This window comes from Ranitomeya imitator, chromosome 3 (genome assembly GCF_032444005.1).
Source record: "Ranitomeya imitator isolate aRanImi1 chromosome 3, aRanImi1.pri, whole genome shotgun sequence".
Taxonomy (NCBI): Eukaryota; Metazoa; Chordata; class Amphibia; order Anura; family Dendrobatidae; genus Ranitomeya; species Ranitomeya imitator.
This window is the reverse complement of record NC_091284.1, coordinates 683,211,553-683,236,893: the sequence shown is the minus strand read 5'-3', so window position 1 is coordinate 683,236,893 and position 25,341 is coordinate 683,211,553. Positions and strand designations below refer to the sequence as shown.

Sequence of the window (25,341 nt, the reverse complement as noted above, 5' to 3'; positions counted from 1 at the left end):
GGGATGGTTAGGGATGAACTAGCAAGGTACAGGGACAGGTAGTGATGGCTACTTGTGGACATGTGCGGCACTTGCGGTTTTGCACTTGCCGTAAGACAAAAAAAACACTGCAAGCAGCGTTTTTTTGCCATTGCTGCAAATACCGGATTTGCCGGATCGCGGCAAAACCGCAAGTGCCGCACATGTCCGCAAGTCCCATAGGGAATGAATGAGGCAGAACGCACTGTTGCCGTAAGTGATCCGTTATGCGGCAGATGCGGAAAAACTGCCGGAACTGCTGCAAAAGGCTACTTTCACATGAGCGATTATTGCCAAAGTCACTGCCGATAGTGTCATAGTCAACAATGGGGGAGGCAGCACTACAAATGCCTAGGGCAGCAGAAACTCTAAATGCGGCCCTGTAGATAGGTCAAATGTGACAGATTCATTTTAAGTGCACCTTTCCACCAGCTTGTTTTTCATTTATCTCTGCCCTTCTCTAGCTCTATGGAGCCAGAATTGTCAATCAAAGAAGAGGTGGGGGAAGAGATATAGGGAAAACAAGATGGTGGGAAAGAGTAGTTAAATTTTTGGCCACGCCTTTGTGTACCGAATGCCTGTACTTGGTTTGAACAGTCATTCTCTGGTGACAGAGTCCCCTTAAAGAAACCTATCATTTGAAAACATGCTATTCACTTGGAGATATGGGGTTAAGGTGCAGGTTTATAATGTTCTGAACCTGCCTGGCACCCACACTTAGAGCCCCACTGCCAGGAGGAAACTAACTTTATTCCTCCTGGCATCATTCAGCGTTCAGTCATGGGGGTGGCACCGACATTTCACAATGACCATGGATCTGACTGTCAGCAGGCTCAGCATTAGGGACAGCTGTCAGTCAGTACCTGGGTCGCGGTTTCAGCCGCCGCTCTCAATGCACAGCACCACCCTGTGACCGAATAACGAACGCTGCGAGGAGGAATAAACTTAGGGCTGCTGCCGGGAGAAAATTAAATGGTGGCTGGTAATGCCGTTTTTCTCACATAATAGGTTCCCTTTAAATGTCCTGATTTTGGCTATTGAGAAATTTGTTAAATATGGGAATGACACTGATATCCCACTCTCCATGCAGAACATGTGCATGAAAACCTTAATTTGAAGTGTAAATTTTGTGCTTCTCATTGTACATACAGAACATATCATCATACAATCTAATACGTTATTTGTGAATCAAGTCACAAAATATAGACCCTAGTAACAAAGTATAAGCTAAAAAGTCGTCTTTGAGTAGGATGGTGCTCTACTGGACTTGTGAGCCTTTTCTTGTATTAATCATATTGTATTTGTCCGGTATTCCAGGAACACAACATAAGTTATTCAACAATTATTTCTACGGCACTCGGGATAGAGAACTACATGACTGTTCATTATCTTACCAATTACAAATTTGGGGGTGTAACTATAGTAAGTACTTCAACAATGGAGACTTAGGGGGTCCAAAGAGTCCTCAGCCACCTTAGAAGAATACAGTAAAGGAACATGGCATGAGGCGGCCCTTTTCCATGCCATATGGGACAGCAATGTCATGTAACAGTGATTACATTTCATATGTACAGTATGAACTTACAGAACATACAGAAATCCCAAAATCCCAAGCGCACATAAATAACGTGGCAGCCTGGAGACAAAGCGGATATCTATTGTATGAGTATATGAATTTCAGCGCAATAGTTTACTAAACCGATGCATGTCTGGGTCAGTGACTCAGTGTTAGTGAGTGTTCCCTTATACACAGATATCACCTGTCAACAAGCAATGACCAGAAGATAAATGACGATTTGTCAGTGACTAGAAGTTTTTGATCCTAAAGTTGCATAAAATTATTCATCCTGAGTCTGCAGGAGAGGGGTTAATTCTGCATTCCATGCCGGTTTCTCAAGGAGGAAGATGCAAGTGGGAGGTTTGGGAGGAGGAAGGAGCACAGAGTGTTTGTGAGTCATTCTGGCAGGACTCTTAAAGGCTTGCAGGGGGAACCAAGAGCAAAGGAGCAGAGACTTAGTCACTAGGACCTCTCCATAGAGAACGACTGCAGGATGCTGCTGCTGCCTTTGCTGGGAGCTTTGGCCTTAACTACTTATGCTGCAACCTTAGTAGACCCCACCGCTGAAGAAGAAGCCTTGGTAAGTCCACTGACATACCTATTAGTCTGGAAATCTTTTGTTTCCCATCACAAACTATAATTCACTAAATTAGAATTTCGAAAATACATTTTGGGTTGATTCAATAAGCAGAATAATTAACGTATCATCGTTTGTAGAAAATCTTGATTTATATTATTTAGTAGACAGAAATCCTTTGTTCACAACCTGGTTGAATAAGAGAAAAACTACAAAGATTGTGCTTCTTTTGAGTACAGAGCACATACCGGTATTACACAATGAGGCCACGTTCACACGGTCAGTATTTGGTCAGTATTTTACCTCAGTATTTGCAAGCCAAAACCAGGAGTGGGTGATAAATCCAGAAGTGGTGACATGTTTCTATTATACTTTTCCCCTAATCTCAATGTGTGGATGTGGCCATAGAATATGAATTGGTATCGCTATCAACAGGCAATATGAAACCGAGCAGCAGGCGATGAGCAAATGGATGTATAGTTTTCTGTCAAAATATTAAGCGTAAATTATATTTTACTTAATTTGTATGCCAGACCTAGGAGTCCAGTGGGTTGGGTTTAGCAGTGAATGACAGCATTCTCTATATTCCCTGACTTTGTATGCAGAGATAGGATAGATGTCAATCAGTAAGACCACCCATTGGACCCCAAAACATAGAATTATTGAATATTTAAATGAATAAAGCACAAGTTATACTGAATATAATCCCACAAAACTATACATCAATCTACTCAGCTTCTCTTATCTTACGCCATGATGCCAATGGATTGGACTACATGTACAACCCTTTAAAATAAGCTCCATGTAATGCTACATTTACCCTGTGGTTGTGTTTCAGGTCAATTGAATACTTTCTATCAAATTGCAGTGTGTAATAAAGCCAATTGGGGATAAACTGTAACCAGATTATTTATGGAGAACCCTTCTAACAAAAAAGGACGGTGAAAAGCTGTCAAGTCCTTTACCAATCATAGGATAGTGTATGACAGCATGGCAAATAGCAGACACATACAGTTGTGCTCAAAAGTTTACATACCCCAGCAGGATTTTTGCTTTCTTGGCCTGTTTTCAGAAGTCAATTGTGTCAATGTCTGTGCATGTTTTCAGGCCAAAATCACCAGGGTATGTGAACTCTTGATCAGGGTCATTTGGATGTTTTGGGTTGTCATTATGATTTAAAAGGAGAAAACACAGTAGTTTGACAATAAATGGCTTCACCCAACCACTTAACCATGAGTGGAGAAAAAGTTTTGGTGTTATCATTCATATTCCCCGAAAAAAGGCCAAGAAAGCAAAAATTCTGCAGGGGTATGTAAACTTTTGAGCACAACTGTATATCTACGCATAAATGCTAAAGCATGTCTAAACTGTAAACCTCTTCATATGAAGCCTCTCCAGTACCCACGCTAGGCCCGGTTCTTATTTAGGAAGGATCATCTAGAGTTGAGTGGGAAAATTGCTTTTTCATTGCCTAATTCATGTCAAGTTCGGTCACCTAATTTCTTTGCTCAAAAGAATACAGGTTTTTCTAAAACTGTTCTTTCTGCCTCTTATTTTAGTAATTGAATACAGTTTCCTGTTTAATTTTTTTTCTTTGGGAAAAATATACTCATCAATTTTATGCTAATTGTATGGTAAAGCTTGCACTTGGGGATTTAAAGCCCTCCGCTCACAATAGATAACTGTAGGGTGAATGGTCATTTAGGCAACAGCTATCTCTCCCAATTCCTCCATGTACATAACATTTGGCTTGGCTGAGTTTGCCTGTCATTGCTATGAGAAAGTCGCTGCCAGACTCCTTTGGCGGTTGCTTACCTCCCGGAAAACAATAGGATAAGCAGCCAGAAATCAGAGAGTCTGGATCCTTCTCTGCCTTGACATCATCTGCCGGGGAGAGTCAGGAGGCCCCCCATACACATTAGACTTTCACCTTTAAAAGATTTGGGAAACTTTAGGGTGGAGGAAAAGTCATCTAAAATTAAGCTAATTTTCTGTAACTAAGCAGAATGTACACTGGATGGAGGATTTATGGGACTAAACACAAGCTTAATAATAAAAAAAAAGCAATGAGAGAGAAAGCAAATGCAATTTACACAATTATGGATGGATTTTGAAAGTCGAGCAGTAAAAAATGGCATATTTCCAGGATAAATGTCTGATAGATGTATTGTACGCCTCATTCCGGGGATCTGCACCCACATAGAGAGCAGCAGGTGCTGCATCCATGTGGAGAGTGAGAGAAGAGGTGGTCATCTCCACTGTAGAGGGGTCAGATCAGGAGCTGGTCTCAGGGTTAGGACCAACATCATTTATGGGAAATCCCTGTTCTTCCTTCAGTGAATATACTGCACATACAGTGGGGCAAAAAAGTATTTAGTCAGTCAGCAATAGTGCAAGTTCCACCACTTAAAAAGATGAGAGGCGTCTGTAATTTACATCATAGGTAGACCTCAACTATGGGAGACAAACTGAGAAAAAAAAATCCAGAAAATCACATTGTCTGTTTTTTTATCATTTTTTTTGAATATTATGTTGGAAAATAAGTATTTGGTCAGAAACAAACAATCAAGATTTCTGGCTCTCACAGACCTGTAACTTCTTCTTTAAGAGTCTCCTCTTTCCTCCACTAATTACCTGTAGTAATGGCACCTGTTTAAACTTGTTATCAGTATAAAAAGACACCTGTGCACACCCTCAAACAGTCTGACTCCAAACTCCACTATGGTGAAGACCAAAGAGCTGTTAAAGGACACCAGAAACAAAATTGTAGCCCTGCACCAGGCTGGGAAGACTGAATCTGCAATAGCCAACCAGCTTGGAGTGAAGAAATCAACAATGGGAGCAATAATTAGAAAATGGAAGACATACAAGACCACTGATAATCTCCCTCGATCTGGGGCTCCACGCAAAATCCCACCCCGTGGGGTCAGAATGATCACAAGAACGGTGAGCAAAAATCCCAGAACCACGCGGAGGACCTAGTGAATGAACTGCAGAGAGCTGGGACCAATGTAACAAGGCCTACCATAAGTAACACACTACGCCACCATGGACTCAGATCCTGCAGTGCCAGACGTGTCCCACTGCTTAAGCCAGTACATGTCCGGGCCCGTCTGAAGTTTGCTAGAGAGCATTTGGATGATCCAGAGGAGTTTTGGGAGAATGTCCTATGGTCTGATGAAACCAAACTGGAACTGTTTGGTAGAAACACAACTTGTCGTGTTTGGAAGAAAAAGAATACTGAGTTGCATCCATCAAACACCATACCTACTGTAAAGCATGGTGGTGGAAACATCATGCTTTGGGGCTGTTTCTCTGCAAAGGGGCCAGGACGACTGATCCGGGTACATGAAAGAATGAATGGGGCCATGTATCGTGAGATTTTGAGTGCAAACCTCCTTCCATCAGCAAGGGCATTGAAGATGAAACGTGGCTGGGTCTTTCAACATGACAATGATCCAAAGCACACCGCCAGGGCAACGAAGGAGTGGCTTCGTAAGAAGCATTTCAAGGTCCTGGAGTGGCCTAGCCAGTCTCCAGATCTCAACCCTATAGAAAACCTTTAGAGGGAGTTGAAAGTCCGTGTTGCCAAGCGAAAAGCCAAAAACATCACTGCTCTAGAGGAGATCTGCATGGAGGAATGGGCCAACATACCAACAACAGTGTGTGGCAACCTTGTGAAGACTTACAGAAAACGTTTGACCTCTGTCATTGCCAACAAAGGATATATTACAAAGTATTGAGATGAAATTTTGTTTCTGACCAAATACTTATTTTCCAACATAATACGCAAAAAAAAGATAAAAAAACAGACAATGTGATTTTCTGGATTTTTTTTTCTCATTTTGTCTCCCATAGTTGAGGTCTACCTATGATGTAAATTACAGACGCCTCTCATCTTTTTAAGTGGTGGAACTTGCACTATTGCTGACTGACTAAATACTTTTTTGCCCCACTGTATGTGAGCTAAATCTAGAAGTAACACAACTTTCTCCTCTATTCTGAACTTCAGGTTGATATTTGTTATCTACACTGTTATGTTATAACAAATGGTTTCTGTGATGTAGGAACAGATCTGTATTGTCTCTCAGCCCCTAAATGAAAGCTGTTAGGGCTCACTGACACGAGCGTACAAATCGGACAAGTGCAGTGCGAGAAAACATCGTAATGCACGCTGACCAATGATAGTAAATGAGACCGTGCTCATCTGCGTTTTTTTCCTCAACTCTATTCGGACTTAGGAAAAAATTGCATCATGTAGAGAGTAGATGCGAGAATCCACTCGCAAATTCAAGTCAATGGGTGCGAGAAAAAAAAATTGCTCGGCACGCAGACCACACATGTCTCGCTCAATTTTGATGCATACATTTCAAAGGAAACCCGACATTTCATTAGCCAAGTACAGTAAATTCACAGCCCAAACCGCCAAAATATAATAGATAACAGATATAGAATAGAATAAGATAGATTGATATATAAAGATAGATAGCTAGAATAGATGTATGTCATGTAGAAATTTAATGTCACAAGCCCCCTACATATAATAAACTAGCATCCTTTAGTTACTTTCATGTGGCCCTAAAGGGTGTTTAGCCTTATTAAACCTATTAAATCAATAAATCAATTTAATAAAATGATGTGGAGTCCCTCCTTTTAATATCAGCTTACCGCTATCTTCTTTGCCGGTTATACAAAAACAGGGGGATGGCCCTTAAAAAAATGACATGGGGTACCGACATTTTTGAAAACCAGCAAAGGCAAATCAGACAGCTGTGAGCTGATATTAATAGACTAGGAAGCCCATGGTTATCTGTCCCTTCATAACCTAAAAATACCAGCCCGCAGCTACCCCAGAATTGGCGCATATCCATTACATGTGCCAGTTATGGCACTTTGCCTCAACTCTTCCCGATAGCTCTGGTGCAGTCACAATAGGGGTAATGTTTATGAGGTTGATGTCAGCTTTGCAATGTCTGCTGGCGTCAAGACCAGGGGTTAGTAATTGAGGGGTATCTACCAGACACCCCCATTACTAACCCAGTAATCAAAAATAAAAAAAACACTCACAGAAAAAATAGTTTATTTTTAAAAACACCTCCCTACAGCTCATTCACACATCCAATAAATAAAAAAAATATGAAGATCTGAAGTACTCCAAAAATGCCAAGCTGAAAGACATAAAAAGAGAGTTAATTAAATAAAAACAGAAACACTCCATTATTCTCCAATTATGAAAAAAAAATACCTTGCAGAGACGCAGTATATAGCACAGCTCACGCAGTATATAACACAGCCCACGTAGTATATAGCACAGCGATGTAGTATATAGCACAGCCCACGTAGTATATAGCACAGAGACGTAGTACATAACACAGCCCACGCAGTATATAACACAGCCCACATAGTACTAACACAGCCCACGCAGTATATAGCAATGTGGGCACCATATCCCTGTTAAAAAAAAGAATTAAAATAAAAAATAGTTATATACTCATCTTCTGTCGGCCCCCGGATCCAGCCCAGGCGTTTAGCGATGCTCCAGTCCTAAGAATGCATTGCGGTCTCGCGAGATGATGACGGAGCGGTCTCACGAGACCGCTCCGTCATCATCTCGCGAGACCGCAATGCATGGACCGGAGCGTCGCGAGGAGCGGGAAACGCGACGGAAGGTGAGTATATAATGATTTTTTATTTTGTTTATTACTTTTAACATTAGATCTTTTTACTATTGATCCTGCACAGGCCTTACTGCGGCTCCATACGGCATCTGATTTCTTTTCACATACCAAGACTTGAATGGATGTGTCTCATCCGATTGAGGGAAGAAACTAATGCATGGTGCAATTATTTGTAACACTCTGATTTGATCAGTGAAAAAACTTGCTCATCTGCACTGCCCAATTGAATAATATTGGTCTGAGTGCAGTCCGTTTTTTGGATACAAAACGCGGCCATATGAACGAGCCCTAAAAATTTCATTGGTTCTGAAAGTCTTTAGCATTTCACAATAGATTAACTCCTTAAGGTACCGTCACACTAGACGATATCGCTAGCGATCCGTGACGTTGCAGCGTCCTCGCTAGCGATATCGTCCAGTGTGACAGGCAGCAGCGATCAGGCCCCTGCTGTGCTGTCGCTGGTCGGGGAAGAATGTCCAGAACTTTATTTGGTCGCTGGACTCCCCGCAGACATCGCTGAATCGGCGTATGTGACACCGATTCAGCGATGTCTTCACTGGTAACCAGGGTAAACATCGGGTAACTAAGCGCAGGGCCGCGCTTAGTAACCCGATGTTTACCCTGGTTACCATCCTAAAAGTAAAAAAAAACAAACACTACATACTTACCTACAGCCGTCTGTCCTCCAGCGCTGTGCTCTGCACTCCTCCTGCACTGGCTGTGAGCGTCGGTCAGCCGGAAAGCAGAGCGGTGACGTCACCGCTCTGCTTTCCGGCCGCTGTGCTCACACAGACAGTACAGGAGGAGTGCAGAGCACAGCGCTGGAGGACAGACGGCTGTAGGTAAGTATGTAGTGTTTGTTTTTTTTTACTTTTAGGATGGTAACCAGGGTAAACATCGGGTTACTAAGCGCGGCCCTGCGCTTAGTTACCCGATGTTTACCCTGGTTACCGGCATCGTTGGTCGCTGGAGAGCGGTCTGTGTGACAGCTCTCCAGCGACCAAACAGCGACGCTGCAGCGATCCGGATCGTCGTCGGTATCGCTGCAGCGTCGCTAAGTGTGACGTTACCTTTAGTGACGGAGCCAAATTTTTGAAATCTGACCAGTGTCACTTTATGTGGTAATAACTCTGGAACGCTTCAACAAATCCCAGTGATTTTGAGACTGTTTTTTTTCATGACACATTATACTTTATGATAATGGTAAATTTATGTGGATATGTTGTGTTTATTTGTCAAAAAAATCTGAAATTTGAGAAAAATGTTAAAAAATTAGCCATTTTCAAAATTTGAATGATTATTTATTTAATCCAGATGGTCATACCACAGCAAATCATTGGTAAATAACATTTCCCACATGCCTGCTTTACATCAGCACCATTTGTAAAATGTTATTTTATTTTGTTAGCATTTTAGGAGGTTTAAACATGTAGCAGTAATTTTTCATTTTTTCAAGGAAATTTACAAAATTTATTTTTTTAGGGCCTATTGCTTGAAGTGCTTTTAGGGGTCCCATATATTGGGAAACCCCCAAAAGTTATACCATTTTAAATATAACACCCGCTGACATATTGAAAACTGCAGTCAGGTAGTTTATTAACCCTTAAAGTGCTTTTCAGGAATTAATGCAAAGTGGCATGACAGAAATGAAAATGTGTATTTTTACCACCTAAATGCTTCTAACTTCTGAACAGGTTACAACAGCCGTCAGACTCTAAGGCTATGTGCACACGTATTTTGGAGCTCTGCGGGTTTTACCTCAGCGCATTTGAGAAATCCACAGGTAAAAGGCACTGCGTTTTAGCTGCAGATTTACCGCGGTTTTTATGTGGATTTTGTGCAGATTCCACCTGCGGTTTTACACCTGCGGATTCCTATTGTGGAGCAGGTGTAAACCGCAGCGGAATCCGCACAATGAATTGACATGCTGCAGAATGTAACCCGCAGCGTTTCCGCACGTTTTTTTCCGCAGCATGAGCACTGCGGATTGCGTTTTCCATAGGTTTACATTGTACTGTAAACACATGGAAAGCTGCTGCGGATACGCAGCAAAATCCGCAACGTGTACACATAGCCTTTAGCTGCTATTTGGTCGTGAATTGCCATGGCAAACATCAGGACCACACAATCATGATCTGAGGGCACCAATTGGGATAAAGAAGAAGCCCCCGCACTCTGTTAACCATTTATAATAATGTAATCACTATTGACAGCAGCATCTAAGGGGCTAAACAGATTTGGAAGGTGCAAACACTGATTGTACAGCTGATAGCTAGAGGATTGTCACCTGTATGAGGATGCTATTCTCTTATATCTCAGGTCAGTTAAAAGACGTATTGACTGTCATTAAGAGGTTTTAATATTCTGATGTTTCCCCGTGTCCTTCAAGAAAGCCAGAAGATAACTGTCCCATGTGAACATACTCCAAAAATACCACATCACATGTCAATTTCAATGCTGTTTTTGCTTCTTCTTTTTTTTAGCAGTTTAATGTACTTTGAAACTTTCCACCATCTTTACAGGAATATCTAAAGCAGTTTGGATACTTACAGAAGCCGCTTGAGAGTGACAGCAAGGATTTCAGTCTGGAAGAAATTCAGGAAGCTGTACAGTAAGTTGCTATATCGAAAAAGAAAAGCATACCGTCTTTCTTCTAAAAATGTCACCTCTCTTGTTCATGAACTGTGTTTGGTATTGCAACAATAAGAACTTCCATGTATAAAGCTGACATTGGAAGCTTTTTGGCCGATGACAAAAAAAGGGGGCACCTACTTAACATTTGACATATATGACAAGTGAAAGTCAATTTACCATAGGACATATACAGTGGGGGAAATCAGTATTGGATCCCTTGCTGATTTTGCAAGTTTGCCCACTGACAAAGACATGAACAGTCTATAATTTAAGGGTAGGTTAATTTTTTTTTTTAATATTTATTTATAACCGTCTACAAACAAGATAAGAGACAGTAATATACACGGTATATAAAGACAAAGAAGGGCATAACAATATCCAGAAAGTGTAGCTTGAAAGATTCAAAAGAAGACGGGGTTATTCAGTATAACAATCAATCCTGACCCCAACCCTCCCCCCCCCCCAGGCACGTTTAAAACCCTGCAGGTTTAATTAGGTAAGCCTAATAGATGTGTTAATAGATATAAGCTCTCTCATATACCAATCGGTGAATTGAAATTAACCATGTAATGCTTGATGAACTGATAGTGGCTGCAGATCAATAAAGGAGGACTATGTGAGGAACAACGCTCCGTATGACTTTCTGGGTAGGTTAATTTTAACATTGATAGATAGAATATCAAAAATAAGATCCAGAAAATTACATTGCATACATTTATTTGCATTTTGCAGTGAGAAATAAGTATTTGATCCCTCTGGCAAACAAGACAATACTTGTTGACAAGCACAGCAGTCAGACGTTTTTTGTAGTTGATGATGAGGTTTGCGCACATGTCAGGAGGAATTTTGGTCCACTCCTCTTTGTAGACCATCTCTAAATCATTAAGATTTTGGGGCTGCCGCTTGGCAACTCGGAGCTTCAACTCCAGGTCACTCCATGACCTTAATGTGCTTCTTTTTGATACACTCCTTTGTTGCTTTGGTTGTATGTTTTGGGTCATTGTGTTGCTGGAAGACCCAGCCACGACCTATTTTTAATGTCCTGGAAGAGGGAAGGAGGTTGTCACACAGGATTTTACAGTACATGGCTCCATCCATTTTCCCATTGATGTGGTGAAGTAGTCCTGTGCCCTTAGCAGAGAAACACCCCCAAAACATAATGTTTCCACCTCCATGCTTGACAGTGGGGACGATGCTCTTTGAGTCAGCTGGGACCACAGTGCACAGTGCCCGCCACACTGCCTATGACTCAAAGAGCATCGTCCCCACTGTCAAGCATGGAGGTGGAAACATTATGTTTTGGGGGTGTTTCTCTGCTAAGGGCACAGGACTACTTCACCGCATCAATGGGAAAATAGATGGAGCCATGTACTGTAAAATCCTGAGTGACAACCTCCTTCCCTCCGCCAGGACATTAAAAATGGGTCATGACTGGGTCTTCCAGCAAGGCAATGACCCAAAAGATACAGCCAGGGCAACATAGGAGTGGTTCAAAAAGAAGCACATTAAGGCCATGGAGTGGCCAAGGTAGTCTCCAGACCTTAATCCCATAGAAAACTTATGGAGGGAGTTGAAGCTCCGAGTTGCCAAGCAACAGCCTCAAAATCTTAATCATTTAGAGATGATCTGCAAAGAGGAATGGACCAAAATTCCTCCTGATATGTGCGCAAACCTCATCATCAACTACAAAAAACATCTGACTATTGTGCTTGTCAACAAGGGTTTTGCCACCAAGTATTAAGTCTTGTTTGCCATAAGGATCAAATATTTATTTCTCAGTGCAAAATGCAAATACAATTTATATAATTTATACAATGTGATTTTCTGGATTTTATTTTTGATATTCTATCTCTCAATGTTAAAATTAACCTACCTTTAAAATTATAGACTGTTCATGTCTTTGTCAGTGGGCAAACTTACAAAATGAGCAAGGGATCAAATACGTATTTCCCCCACTGTAGGTAAAATTTGTATTGGCATTCCGAAAGATTGTGGTGCTCTTATTTGCCCTCTAATAATGTTCTTGACTTATATAATTGTACAGAGTTTTCCAGCTGGTTTCTCAGCTCCCCAAAACAGGGGTCTTGGACAATGATACACTGGACAAGATGAAGCAGCCACGGTGTGGATTAGAAGACCCATTTAACCAGAAGACTCTGCGATATCAGCTATTAGGTACTTTCTTCCTATGGTGTTGCTGGGCTAATAGAAGAGCGTATTATTCAACTACCTAATCAGTCCGATCTCAGAACGCAATTCTCGGACTGGCCATGACTCTCCCGACCCATGAGTGACAGCTTCTTATACTTCTATGAGGCTCTCACACTGAGGTATTGAGAGACAGTCCATGCATTAGCCCTTAAGATGTATATTTGCTATAACAACAGATTTTAGATATCCCACCATTGGAATGCTAATAAATTTAAGCAATGCTTTCCTCAAAGTCCTATGATGATCCCACTTGAACCATATGAGTCATGTTTTATTGTTTTATTTTTGTTAAATGGGCCATAAAAGGTACCCATATTGCACTCCCATTAAACAGGCAAAGCTATTGGGTCATTGATATGGATTATAGGTTCACTAGATGGCAGCCCGATTCTAAAGAATCGGGAGTCTAGAATCCATATATACTTTATTTATTCAAATGTAAGAATAATACAATTAATAAATAATAGTAAGAAAGAACAAAAATAATAGGCAGTATATGGAGAAAACACCAAACAAAAGTTCAAAATTGGTGTGAAAATGTCACTGAACCACTTCACAACTAAATATATATAGTTTTGGTAAATGGTATTATCATTTTTTTGACGAAATTCGGCAGGAGCTTGAAGAGCAACGTCACTGGGCCCGCCTCCACGCAGTAGAAACTTGCTGTGAGGTAAAAATTCAAAAATCACACCAAAATGGCGGGCGGAGTGTGTCACAGTACGGCACGTTTCTAATTGGTCGCTCGCAGCAGGCGGCAACCAATCAGACACTGGACACTGTTGACGTCACTTAGCTCCGGACATTAGCTCCGGACATTAGCTCCGGACATTAGCTCCGGACATTAGCTCCGCACATTAGCTCCGGACATTAGCTCCAGACATTAGCTCCGGACAAAGCCACGGAAGTTGGCAGAAATTGCAGGAAGTAGTATTCTAGGCAATTAATCTCCGGACATTAGCTCCTGACATTAGCTCCGGACATTAGCTCCGGACATTAGCTCCGGACAAAGCCACGGAAGTTGGCACAAATTGCAGGAAGTAGTATTCTAGGCAATTATATATTAGATTAGTACCTGTGTATGATTATTGCATGGCGGCAAATTGAGCCATTCCAGTTCATTCCCATCACATTACTGAAATATCCACCACTGTAATCGCAGGTACCTATTCCAGATCCCCAGAGCAAGTTCTGTCCATGCAATTATTATACAAACCATCACCATATACTCTATGCAAACCTTCCCTGCCAATGACAACAATCAATAGTCTGTATATAAGGATCAATAAGAGGAGAACAAACGTGGATAAAATCAGTCATCCTCAATCATCAACCTGTATAAAAAAGCTGTTTTGCCCCCTATTCATGTTATTTGTGCCATTTATGGAGGCCAATAAATGATTGTTTTCAGCTGCACACTTTCCCAATGGGGGCCAAGCAATCTTTTGTCCCATGTCAACGGTATTTTAAAAACAAGCGCCGAGCGACCTGTTTATAGTTGACCAGCGCTCTTTGTTGGCAGTGATCGGCCCAAGTAAATACACATTTATTGAAGTTTTTCAACACTTTTCAGTTTTCCAGAAGCCACACTATATTATGTTTTTCCGGGGTAATACCCAACAGCACACTAAATACGGAGTGGTTGTAATCTGCACTAACATTCTGTTCCTGATTGTGCATTTCACAACTTAACAGGTCAGTGGAGGAAGAAAAACTTGACTTATCGCATTCATAATTATACACCGGACATGAAAGAAGATGAGGTGAGGTCTGCCATCAAATCTGCTTTTAAATACTGGAGTGATGTCACCCCCCTGAAATTCAAGGAGATCAAATATGGAAGAGCAAACATAAGGATCTCATTCCACAAGAAGGGAGACAGCTGTTCACGGCCATTCGATGGTCCTGGTATGTAATACTGTATAGGCTGTACGCTGAGATGGAGCTTTCTATATAGCGATGTATGTGGTGTATATTGTGTGCGCCGTGGTGTAAGAGACATGATATACTAATGGTCCTAATACACATTAGACCAATGTGGGTTGAATCTCACGACAGTCTAATGTGTATGGTAGACATCCAAACTCTCCCCCATATTGAGGATGATAAGGATCCCGCATGTCCATTAGGGGCCAACAGTTGCCTATTAGGTACCTCTTTTGACCAATGCGTGTTCACCTTGAGTAGTTGTCAGCTGTCCACTCAGATAGCTGACAGCTATTCCTTCCAATCCCCCATACACATGCACTGTTATCTCAGCTCATCGTGTGTGTATTTTCAGTGGTGTGAGGGCAATAGACATCTACATCCAGAATAGGAGAAGAAGAATAGAAGAATAGAATAGGAGACATGAAACAGCACCAATGCTTCTGCCCTCAGTGCATGCTTCTGCCCTTCATTTTTTTTAATTAATCCATAATGGGACAACTTTGAAGAAATATTTAAAAAATGTGTGAAGGGCAGAATAACCCTGTAATATTGGAATTCGCAATCAGCCATACAGTGCTAATAGCTCACATACATGATGACATTCGCGTCACTGTATGGTCACATCTACAGTAATAATAGAATACACTGTTCCTATTATGGTAAATATCACATTGTGCTATCTTTTCAGCCTTTAAAAGGGCAAAAACTGTTCTAGTAATGCTCAGAGACCTTGGTACAGGTCTGTACACAGCGTCTTAAACATTTGGAAAGAGTCCAGTGTTATCTTTGCTCATTCCTGTCAGGCAGCAGCTTGTGTATTGGCAGAGTCTAATAAAGTTGTATGATTTCCAGTTGGTGCTTCGTGTTACTGGAAGTAAACCAGTACATTCCATATACTAAGGATGATGATGTAGTGCATGGAAAAAGGGGTTTGTGCCGGACACTTTACTCTTCTTTCCCACATTAAAGAATGTGTATAGAACACAGTGTAATTCAGACTTACAAATGCCTAAATATCTTCCTATTAATCCTGCAGGCAAAGTCCTGGCACATGCTGATATCCCCGAGCTTGGCACAGTACATTTTGATGAAGATGAGCTTTGGACTGAAGGAACATACCTTGGATTCAATCTGCGCATCATTGCAGCCCATGAACTAGGACATGCCTTAGGCCTAGGCCACTCTCGATATGGCAGTGCTCTGATGGCCCCCGTTTATGCTGGATATAGACCTAACTTCCATCTCCATGATGATGATATTAAAGGGATTCAGGCTTTGTATGGTAAGTATAGTCATTAGTGATGTAATTCTTCTATAAATAGGTAATGTCGATCATATATGACCACTCAAAATATTCTAAGGGTATGTTCCCACGGTCAGTAAACGCTGCAGGTGATAATATCAGTCTTTTAGAAAAAACAGCTGACAGCACCACCGCTCAAAGGAAACAACTCACTCCTGCTCACCTGCGATGGGAGTGTGACCGCTGGATCTTGGGTGCTCTGGCCAAAACACATGTCAAAGTCCATCCGAAGAGAGAAAGCAGAAAAAGGCAGCACTCACCGATCCATCACGAGAGGTAACTTTTATTGTCTCACATTAAAAAACATCACGGCCAGGGGTCCAAATGTGCAGAGTGCGGCAAGCCTGACGACGGCCGTTTCGCGCCCTCCTGGCGCTTCCACGGGTCAGTGAGTGAGCGTCCAGGGAGACGAAGGAAGTAGGTGCACGGAGGTAAGATCCCTCCCCCCACCATCAAAACCACCTCGCCCCACCTGGCGCTACACTCACATACAAAATACATTAAAAACAACTTAAAAACCACAGTAACTTGTTATGCACTAATCACTTTAACAAATAGCGTTCTGGACTATGAACAATACATATGGAAAATATTGCATGTTAATTATTGAACGTTCAATAATTAACACCGTGCACCTACTTCCTTCGTCTCCCTGGACGCTCACTCACTGACCCGTGGAAGCGCCAGGAGGGCGCGAAACAGCCGTCGTCAGGCTTGCCGCACTCTGCACATTCGCACCCCCGGCCGTGATGTTTTTTAATGTGAGACAATATAAGTTACCTCTCGTGATGGATCGGTGAGTGCTGCCTTTTTCTGCTTTCTCTCTTCGGATGGACTTTGAAACGCTGCAGGTGATACAGCATAGTGGAAGGGATGTCAAGAAATCCCGACGCCTGTGGCTTACCTGCGGAGACGGACATGCGGTGCATCTTTCCAGACTGCAGACTGTCAATTTATCTAACGGAGACGCGAGTCTCTGCAAGATAAATTTCACCAGTCCAATCACCTGTGTTCAAAAGCCGGCAGCACTTTGGATGCAGTGGACATATCCTGCGTCCAAAGCGCTGCTGATTACTGACTGTGGGGACGCAGCCTAAGGCCACATGCACATGTTCAGTATTTCGTGATTTTTTTTACCTCGATATTTGTAAACCAAAACCAGGGGTGGAACAATCAGAGAGAAAGTATAATAGACACACGTGTATTTTTTTTTACTCACTCCTGATTTTGGGTTACAAATACTGAGGTTAAAATCTCACTAGATACTCAAAGTGTACAAGTGGGTGTAGAGAAAAAAAACCTGACACTCATGTTGAGTACAAACCATACCAAAGTTATAAAGCCTAGGCCATTTGGCTCTTTCAGTTATAGTTGAGACAATTCTCACTGCATTATGATTTTAGCAGCAGGAGATACATGTGATGACTTTTTGGGAGACAGTGCCCTGCCCACTTATGTAATTACAGTGAAGACATAAGATGGTAGACAGTGTAATAGGGTAAGAAGGGAACGGATGAAAACTACAAGGCACAGATAACAGATGTAGAATTATAGAATGGTAGAGTTGGAAGGGACCTCCAGGGTTCATCATGTCCAACTCCCTGCTCAGTGCAGGATTCACTAAACCATCTCAGACTGATGTCTGTCCAGCCTCTGTTTGAAGACTTCCATTGAAGGAGAACTCACCACTTCTCATGACAGCCTGTTCCACTCATTGATCACCCTCACTGTCAAAAAGTTTTTTCCAATATCTAATCTGTATCTTCTCCTTTTCAGTTTCATGCCATGGCTTCTTGGCTTCTTGTGTTTCCATGTGCAAATTAGAATAATGATGATCCCTCTACACTGTGACGTCCCTTCACATATTTTTGTAGACATCTATTAAAGGTACCTTCACACTCAGCGACGCTGCAGCGATACCGACAACGATGTCGATCGCTGCAGCGTCGTTGTTTGGTCGCTGGAGAGCTGTCACACAGACAGCTCTCCAGCGACCAACGATGCTGGTAACCAGGGTAAACATCGGGTTACTAAGCGCAGGGCCGCGCTTAGTAACCCGATGTTTACCCTGGTTACCATCGTAAAAGTAAAAAAACAAACACTACATACTTACCTTCCGCTGTCTGTCCTCGGCGCTGTGCTTTCCTGCACTGACTGTGAGCACAGCGGCCGGAAAGCAGAGCGGTGACGTCACCGCTGTGCTTTCCGGCTGGCCGGCGCTCACAGCCAGTGCAGAGAAGCACAGCGCCGGGGACAAACAGCGGAAGGTAAGTATGTAGTGTTTGTTTTTTTTTACATTTACACTGGTAACCAGGGTAAACATCGGGTTACTAAGCGCGGCCCTGCGCTTAGTAACCCGATGTTTACCCTGGTTACCAGTGAAAACATCGCTGAATCGGCGTCACACACGCCGATTCAGCGATGTCTGCAGGAGGTCCAGCGACGAAATAAAGTGCTGGACTTTCTGCAGCGACCAACGACATCACAGCAGGATCCTGATCGCTGCTGCCTGTCAAACTGAATGATATCGCTAGCCAGGACGCTGCAACGTCACGGATCGCTAGCGATATCGTTCAATGTGACGGTACCTTTAGGCCATGTTCACACAGTGCGTTTTTTACTGCGGAACCGCAGCGGTTTTGCCGCTGCGGTTCCGCAGCTGTTTTCCATGCAGGGTACATAACAATGTAACCCTATGGAAAACAGTCACTGCTGTGCACATGATCCGTAATTTCGTTTAAAAAGCCGCGCAGAATAGCTGCGGCAAAAAAGAAGGAGCATGTCACTTCTTTTTCCTGAACCGCAGCGGTTCTGCACCCATAGACCTCCATTGTGAGGTCAAAATCGCAGTAAAACCCGCAGATCAAAAATATATCTGCGGGTTTTACTGCGATTTGATGTGCAGAACCGCTGCAGCAGGAAGTGCGGGGGAGCGGGCGGAAGTGCGTGGGCGGAGTGTGGCTGCCCCCCCGTGCTCCGATCCCGCCCCCCCATGCTCCGATGCCCCCCCGTGCTCCGATGCCCCCCCCAGTGCTCCGATACCCCCCCCGTGCCCTAATCTCCCCCCCTTATACTTACCCGGCGTCCAAAATGGCGTCTTGCAAAATGGCGGGCGCATGCGCAGTGCGCCCGCCGAATCTGCCGACCGGCAGATTCGCTCCAAAGTGCATTTTGATCACTGAGATATAACCTATCTCAGTGATCAAAATAAAAAAATAGTAAATGACACCCCCCCCACTTTGTCACCCCCATTGGTAGGGACAATAAAAAAATTAAGAATTTTTTTTTTTTTTCACTAAGGTTAGAATAGGGGTAGGGGTAGGGTTAGGGGTAGGGTTAGGGTTAGGGGTAGGGTTAGGGGTAGGGTTAGGGTTAGGGGTAGGGTTAGGGGTAGGGTTAGGGTTAGGGGTAGGGTTAGGGGTAGGGTTAGGGGTAGGGTTAGGGGTAGGGTTAGGGTATTTTCAGCCATTTTAGCCCTAAAAAGCTTCCTAGGAAACACACAGTCTCTGCATAGAAAACTGCATAAAAAAAGGATAAAAAAACGCATCAAAAAACGCATCAAAAAATGCATCAAAAAAGGACAAAAAAAGGACCAAAAAAAGGACCTGTGTTTTCTGCCAAGAGCTGCAGTTTTTTAAAAAAACTGTCCTGAAAAAAAAAGGATGGAAATCCTGAACGTGTGAAAATACCCTAAGTCTCCTCTTAGCCTTTTTATTTGCAAGCTAAACTCTCCCTGTTAAATACAATTCCATTAGTTACTGCTTTAGCCCCAAGCTTTATCTAGATCCTTCTGAATCCTTTCTCTGGTCTTCTCTAGTGTTAGCTATCCCTCCTTGCTTTGCATTGTCTGCCAATTTACCTTTAGTTCCCTTATCTAGATAACTTATAAAAATGTTGAACACCAACAGAGCCTAGTGGTACTGCACTTGAAACACTCTTCCAATTGGATGTGCAACCATTTATTACCACTCTGTGAGTATGATCACTGAGCCAGTTATGAGTCCACCTATCTGTAGCCTTGTTAATCCCATACTTAGTCATTTTTTTTCAATAAGGATAGTATGAGAAACTTTATCAAATGCTTTATCAAATGCTTTGCTGAAGTTAAAATATACTTCAACTGGTATGTCAAAAATTCTGCTTCTTTTTTAGAATGTACTAAAATCACCTTCCACCTTCTCAGTCATACTCACCCTTCCTAGTACTCTCAGTTTGACTTTTGCTTGTCCTCCTGTTTCAAAGATAGCTTTCACATTATCATGGCGAGTGCAGTTTTATGTCTGGACCATTCCTCACTTGCCTTTCCTGTGCAGTTGAATTTAGACTTACCGATACATTCGATATGCCACTGCGGTGGCCATCTTGGAAGTAGGCGCAAAGGAACCAATCTGAGCAGAGGAGGAAAACAACGAGCCCCAGGAACAGTGACTATTAGGCCGGGATCACACATAGTGAGATACGGCCGAGTCTCGCAGGTTAAAACCAAGCTCTAGCACCGTCACTCCAGAGCGGAGCGTGCGGCCGCATAGTTATACATGGAGCCGCACGCTCCGCTCCGGAGTGCCGGTGCCAGAGCTTGTTTTTAACCTGCGAGACTCGGCCGTATCTCGATGTAGTGTGACTCCGGCCTAAATGTGAAATGCACAGTCGCGTTTCAATCTCAGGACGGGTGGCCACTTTAAGACGGGGATATAAAGATAATTAACTTGGCAGGCACACACCTAGTACCAGGGTAAAGATGTTGAGCATAGCTATATATAAATAGCGGGTGATGGTATTTGCCATATACACGTTTAGTAACATAGTAACATAGTAACATAGTTAGTAAGGCCGAAAAAAGACATTTGTCCATCCAGTTCAGCCTATATTCCATCATAATAAATCCCCAGATCTACGTCCTTCTACAGAACCTAATTGTATGATACAATATTGTTCTGCTCCAGGAAGACATCCAGGCCTCTCTTGAACCCCTCGACTGAGTTCGCCATCACCACCTCCTCAGGCAAGCAATTCCAGATTCTCACTGCCCTAACAGTAAAGAATCCTCTTCTATGTTGGTGGAAAAACCTTCTCTCCTCCAGACGCAAAGAATGCCCCCTTGTGCCCGTCACCTTCCTTGGTATAAACAGATCCTCAGCGAGATATTTGTATTGTCCCCTTATATACTTATACATAGTTATTAGATCGCCCCTCAGTCGTCTTTTTTCTAGACTAAATAATCCTAATTTCGCTAATCTATCTGGGTATTGTAGTTCTCCCATCCCCTTTATTAATTTTGTTGCCCTCCTTTGTCCTTTGGACACAGTACTCCATGTGCGGTCTAACTAGGGATTTGTACAGAGGCAGTATAATGCTCTCATCATGTGTATCCAGACCTCTTTTAATGCACCCCATGATCCTGTTTGCCTTGGCAGCTGCTGCCTGGCACTGGCTGCTCCAGGTAAGTTTATCATTAACTAGGATCCCCAAGTCCTTCTCCCTGTCAGATTTACCCAGTGGTTTCCCATTCAGTGTGTAATGGTGACATTGATTCCTTCTTCCCATGTGTATAACCTTACATTTATCATTGTTAAACCTCATCTGCCACCTTTCAGCCCAAGTTTCCAACTTATCCAGATCCATCTGTAGCAGAATACTATCTTCTCTTGTATTAACTGCTTTACATAGTTTTGTATCATCTGCAAATATCGATATTTCACTGTGTAAACCTTCTACCAGATCATTAATGAATATGTTGAAGAGAACAGGTCCCAATACTGACCCCTGCGGTACCCCACTGGTCACAGCGACCCAGTTAGAGACTATACCATTTATAACCACCCTCTGCTTTCTATCACTAAGCCAGTTACTAACCCATTTACACACATTTTCCCCCAGACCAAGCATTCTCATTTTGTGTACCAACCTCTTGTGCGGCACGGTATCAAACGCTTTGGAAAAATCGAGATATACCACGTCCAATGACTCACCGTGGTCCAGCCTATAGCTTACCTCTTCATAAAAACTGATTAGATTGGTTTGACAGGAGCGATTTCTCATAAACCCATGCTGATATGGAGTTAAACAGTTATTCTCATTGAGATAATCCAGAATAACATCCCTCAGAAACCCTTCAAATATTTTACCAACAATAGAGGTTAGACTTACTGGCCTATAATTTCCAGGTTCACTTTTAGAGCCCTTTTTGAATATTGGCACCACATTTGCTATGCGCCAGTCCTGCGGAACAGACCCTGTCGCTATAGAGTCCCTAAAAATAAGAAATAATGGTTTATCTATTACATTACTTAGTTCTCTTAGTACTCGTGGGTGTATGCCATCCGGACCCGGAGATTTATCTATTTTAATCTTATTTAGCCGGTTTCGCACCTCTTCTTGGGTTAGATTGGTGACCCTTAATATAGGGTTTTCATTGTTTCTTGGGATTTCACCTAGCATTTCTTTTTCCACTGTGAATACCGTGGAGAAGAAGGTGTTTAATATGTTAGCTTTTTCCTCGTCATCTACAACCATTCTTTCCTCACTATTTTTTAAGGGGCCTACATTTTCAGTTTTTATTCTTTTACTATTGATATAGTTGAAGAACAGTTTGGGATTAGTTTTACTCTCCTTAGCAATGTGCTTCTCTGTTTCCTTTTTGGCAGCTTTAATTAGTTTTTTAGATAAAGTATTTTTCTCCCTATAGTTTTTTAGAGCTTCAATGGTGCCATCCTGCTTTAGTAGTGCAAATGCTTTCTTTTTACTGTTAATTGCCTGTCTTACTTCTTTGTTTAGCCACATTGGGTTTTTCCTATTTCTAGTCCTTTTATTCCCACAAGGTATAAACCGCTTACACTGCCTATTTAGGATGTTCTTAAACATTTCCCATTTATTATCTGTATTCTTATTTCTGAGGATATTGTCCCAGTCTACCAGATTAAGGGCATCTCTAAGCTGGTCAAACTTTGCCTTCCTAAAGTTCAGTGTTTTTGTGACTCCCTGACAAGTCCCCCTAGTGAAAGACAGGTGAAACTGTACAATATTGTGGTCGCTATTTCCTAGATGCCCGACCACCTGCAGATTTGTTATTCTGTCAGGTCTATTAGATAGTATTAGGTCTAAAAGTGCTGCTCCTCTGGTTGGATTCTGCACCAATTGTGAAAGATAATTTTTCTTGGTTATTAGCAGAAACCTGTTGCCTTTATGGGTTTCACAGGTTTCTGTTTCCCAGTTAATATCCGGGTAGTTAAAGTCCCCCATAACCAGGACCTCATTATGGGTTGCAGCTTCATCTATCTGCTTTAGAAGTAGACTTTCCATGGTTTCTGTTATATTTGGGGGTTTGTAACAGACCCCAATGAGAATTTTGTTACCATTTTTCCCTCCATGAATTTCGACCCATATGGACTCGACATCCTCATTTCCTTCGCTAATATCCTCCCTTAAAGTGGACTTTAGACAAGACTTTACATAGAGACAAACCCCTCCTCCTCTCCGATTTTTACGATCCTTTCTAAACAGACTGTAACCCTGTAAGTTAACTGCCCAGTCATAGCTTTCATCTAACCATGTCTCGGTTATTCCCACTATGTCAAAGTTACCTGTAGATATTTCTGCTTCTAGTTCTTCCATCTTGTTTGTCAGGCTTCTGGCGTTTGCGAGCATGCAGTTTAGAGGATTTTGTTTTGTTCCAATCTCCTCGCTGTGGATTGTTTTAGAAATGCTCTTACCTCCCTTCTGAGTATGTTTTCCTGGATCTTCTTTGTTCAAGTCTAATGTTTTTCTTCCCGTCCCCTCTTCTTCTAGTTTAACGCCCTCCTGATGAGTGTAGCGAGTCGTCTGGTGAATGTGTGTTTCCCAGGTTTGTTGAGGTGTAGTCCGTCTCTGGCGAGGAGTCCATCGTACAAGTAATTCACACCGTGGTCCAGGAATCCGAATCCTTGTTGTCTGCACCATCGTCTTAGCCAGTTGTTTGCATCAAGGATCCTGTTCCATCTCCTGGTGCCATGCCCGTCTACTGGAAGGATAGAAGAAAAAACTACCTGTGCATCCAGTTCCTTTACTTTCTTCCCCAACTCTTCAAAGTCTTTGCAGATTGTCGGTAGGTCCTTCCTTGCCGTGTCATTGGTGCCAACATGTATCAGAAGAAATGGGTGGACGTCCTTGGAGTTGAAGAGCTTTGGTATCCTATCGGTCACATCCTTGATCATCGCACCTGGAAGGCAGCATACTTCTCTTGCAGTTATGTCCGGTCTGCAGATGGCTGCTTCTGTGCCTCTCAGTAGTGAGTCTCCCACCACCACCACTCTTCGTTGCTTCTTGGCTGTACTTTTTGCTGTCACTTGTTGCTGTGTGCCCTTTTCTTTTTTGCTTGCTGGTATTGCTTCATCCTTAGGTGTGCCATCTTCATCCTCTACAAAGATTTGATATCGGTTCTTCAGTTGTGTGGTTGGTGATTTCTCCATGGTCTTCTTGCTTCTTTTGGTCACATGCTTCCACTCATCTGCTTTTGGAGGTTCTCTGACACTTTTTTCACCTTCTGTGACCAGTAGAGATGCTTCTGTTCTGTCTAGAAAGTCTTCATTCTCTTTGATGAGTTTCAAAGTTGCTATTCTTTCTTCCAGACCCTGCACCTTTTCTTCTAAAAGGGCCACTAGTCTACACTTCTGACAGGTGAAATTTAATTCTTCTTCTGGTCGATCTGTGAACATGTAGCACATGCTGCAGCTCACCATGTAGGTTGTCACATCTGCCATGTTGCTCCTAGATCCTGCTGACTTGCTGTGTGTTTTCCTTCTTGTGTAATCTACTCAGCCAAGCTCTATTGCATTAATGTCCTACAGGACAGGCTGTACCCAACGATCTTCTAGCTTAGGGAGACTCTTCGCTTTTCCCAGAAGGCACCTGGAATATGCAAACTAGCCTCCTCAAGCTTGAATCCCTGGTTTGGTGATTCTTTCCAAGCAGCTGGTCCCGGCTGTACCCAACAATCTTCTAGCTTAGGGAGACTCTTCGCTTTTCCCAGAAGGCACCTGGAATATGCAAATTAGCCTCCTCAAGCTTGAATCCCTGGTTTGGTGATTCTTTCCAAGCAGCTGGTCCCGGCTGTACACCAACGATCTTCTAGCTTAGGGAGACTCTTCGCTTTTCCCAGAAGGCACCTGGAATATGCAAATTAGCCTCCTCAAGCTTGAATCCCTGGTTTGGTGATTCTTTCCAAGCAGCTGGTCCCGGCTGTACCCAACGATCTTCTAGCTTAGGGAGACTCTTCGCTTTTCCCAGAAGGCACCTGGAATATGCAAATTAGCCTCCTCAAGCTTGAATCCCTGGTTTTCTCAAGCTTGAATCCCTAACTAAATTAAAAAAAAAAATCCAACCCGTTAATGAGCTGCACGGTTCACTTAGCTGCACTTATTTCTCTCATCCGCACAGCTCTGCTAGAGTACAAACTTTC

At 42.6% G+C, this 25,341-nt stretch overlaps 1 protein-coding gene across 1 annotated transcript in view; it reads left to right on the top strand.

Annotated features, from left to right (window-relative positions):
- Window positions 1–1,974: 1,974 nt before the first annotated feature.
- The window catches only part of MMP19 (matrix metallopeptidase 19), a 32,156-nt gene continuing 8,789 nt past the window's right edge, over window positions 1,975–25,341 (top strand). The window contains exons 1-5 of the mRNA XM_069758442.1: window positions 1,975–2,156; window positions 10,354–10,442; window positions 12,510–12,640; window positions 14,372–14,584; window positions 15,642–15,887. Coding sequence (XP_069614543.1) covers window positions 2,070–2,156; window positions 10,354–10,442; window positions 12,510–12,640; window positions 14,372–14,584; window positions 15,642–15,887 — 766 coding nt within the window. The 5' untranslated portion in view covers window positions 1,975–2,069. The remainder of the gene's footprint in view (window positions 2,157–10,353; window positions 10,443–12,509; window positions 12,641–14,371; window positions 14,585–15,641; window positions 15,888–25,341) is intronic.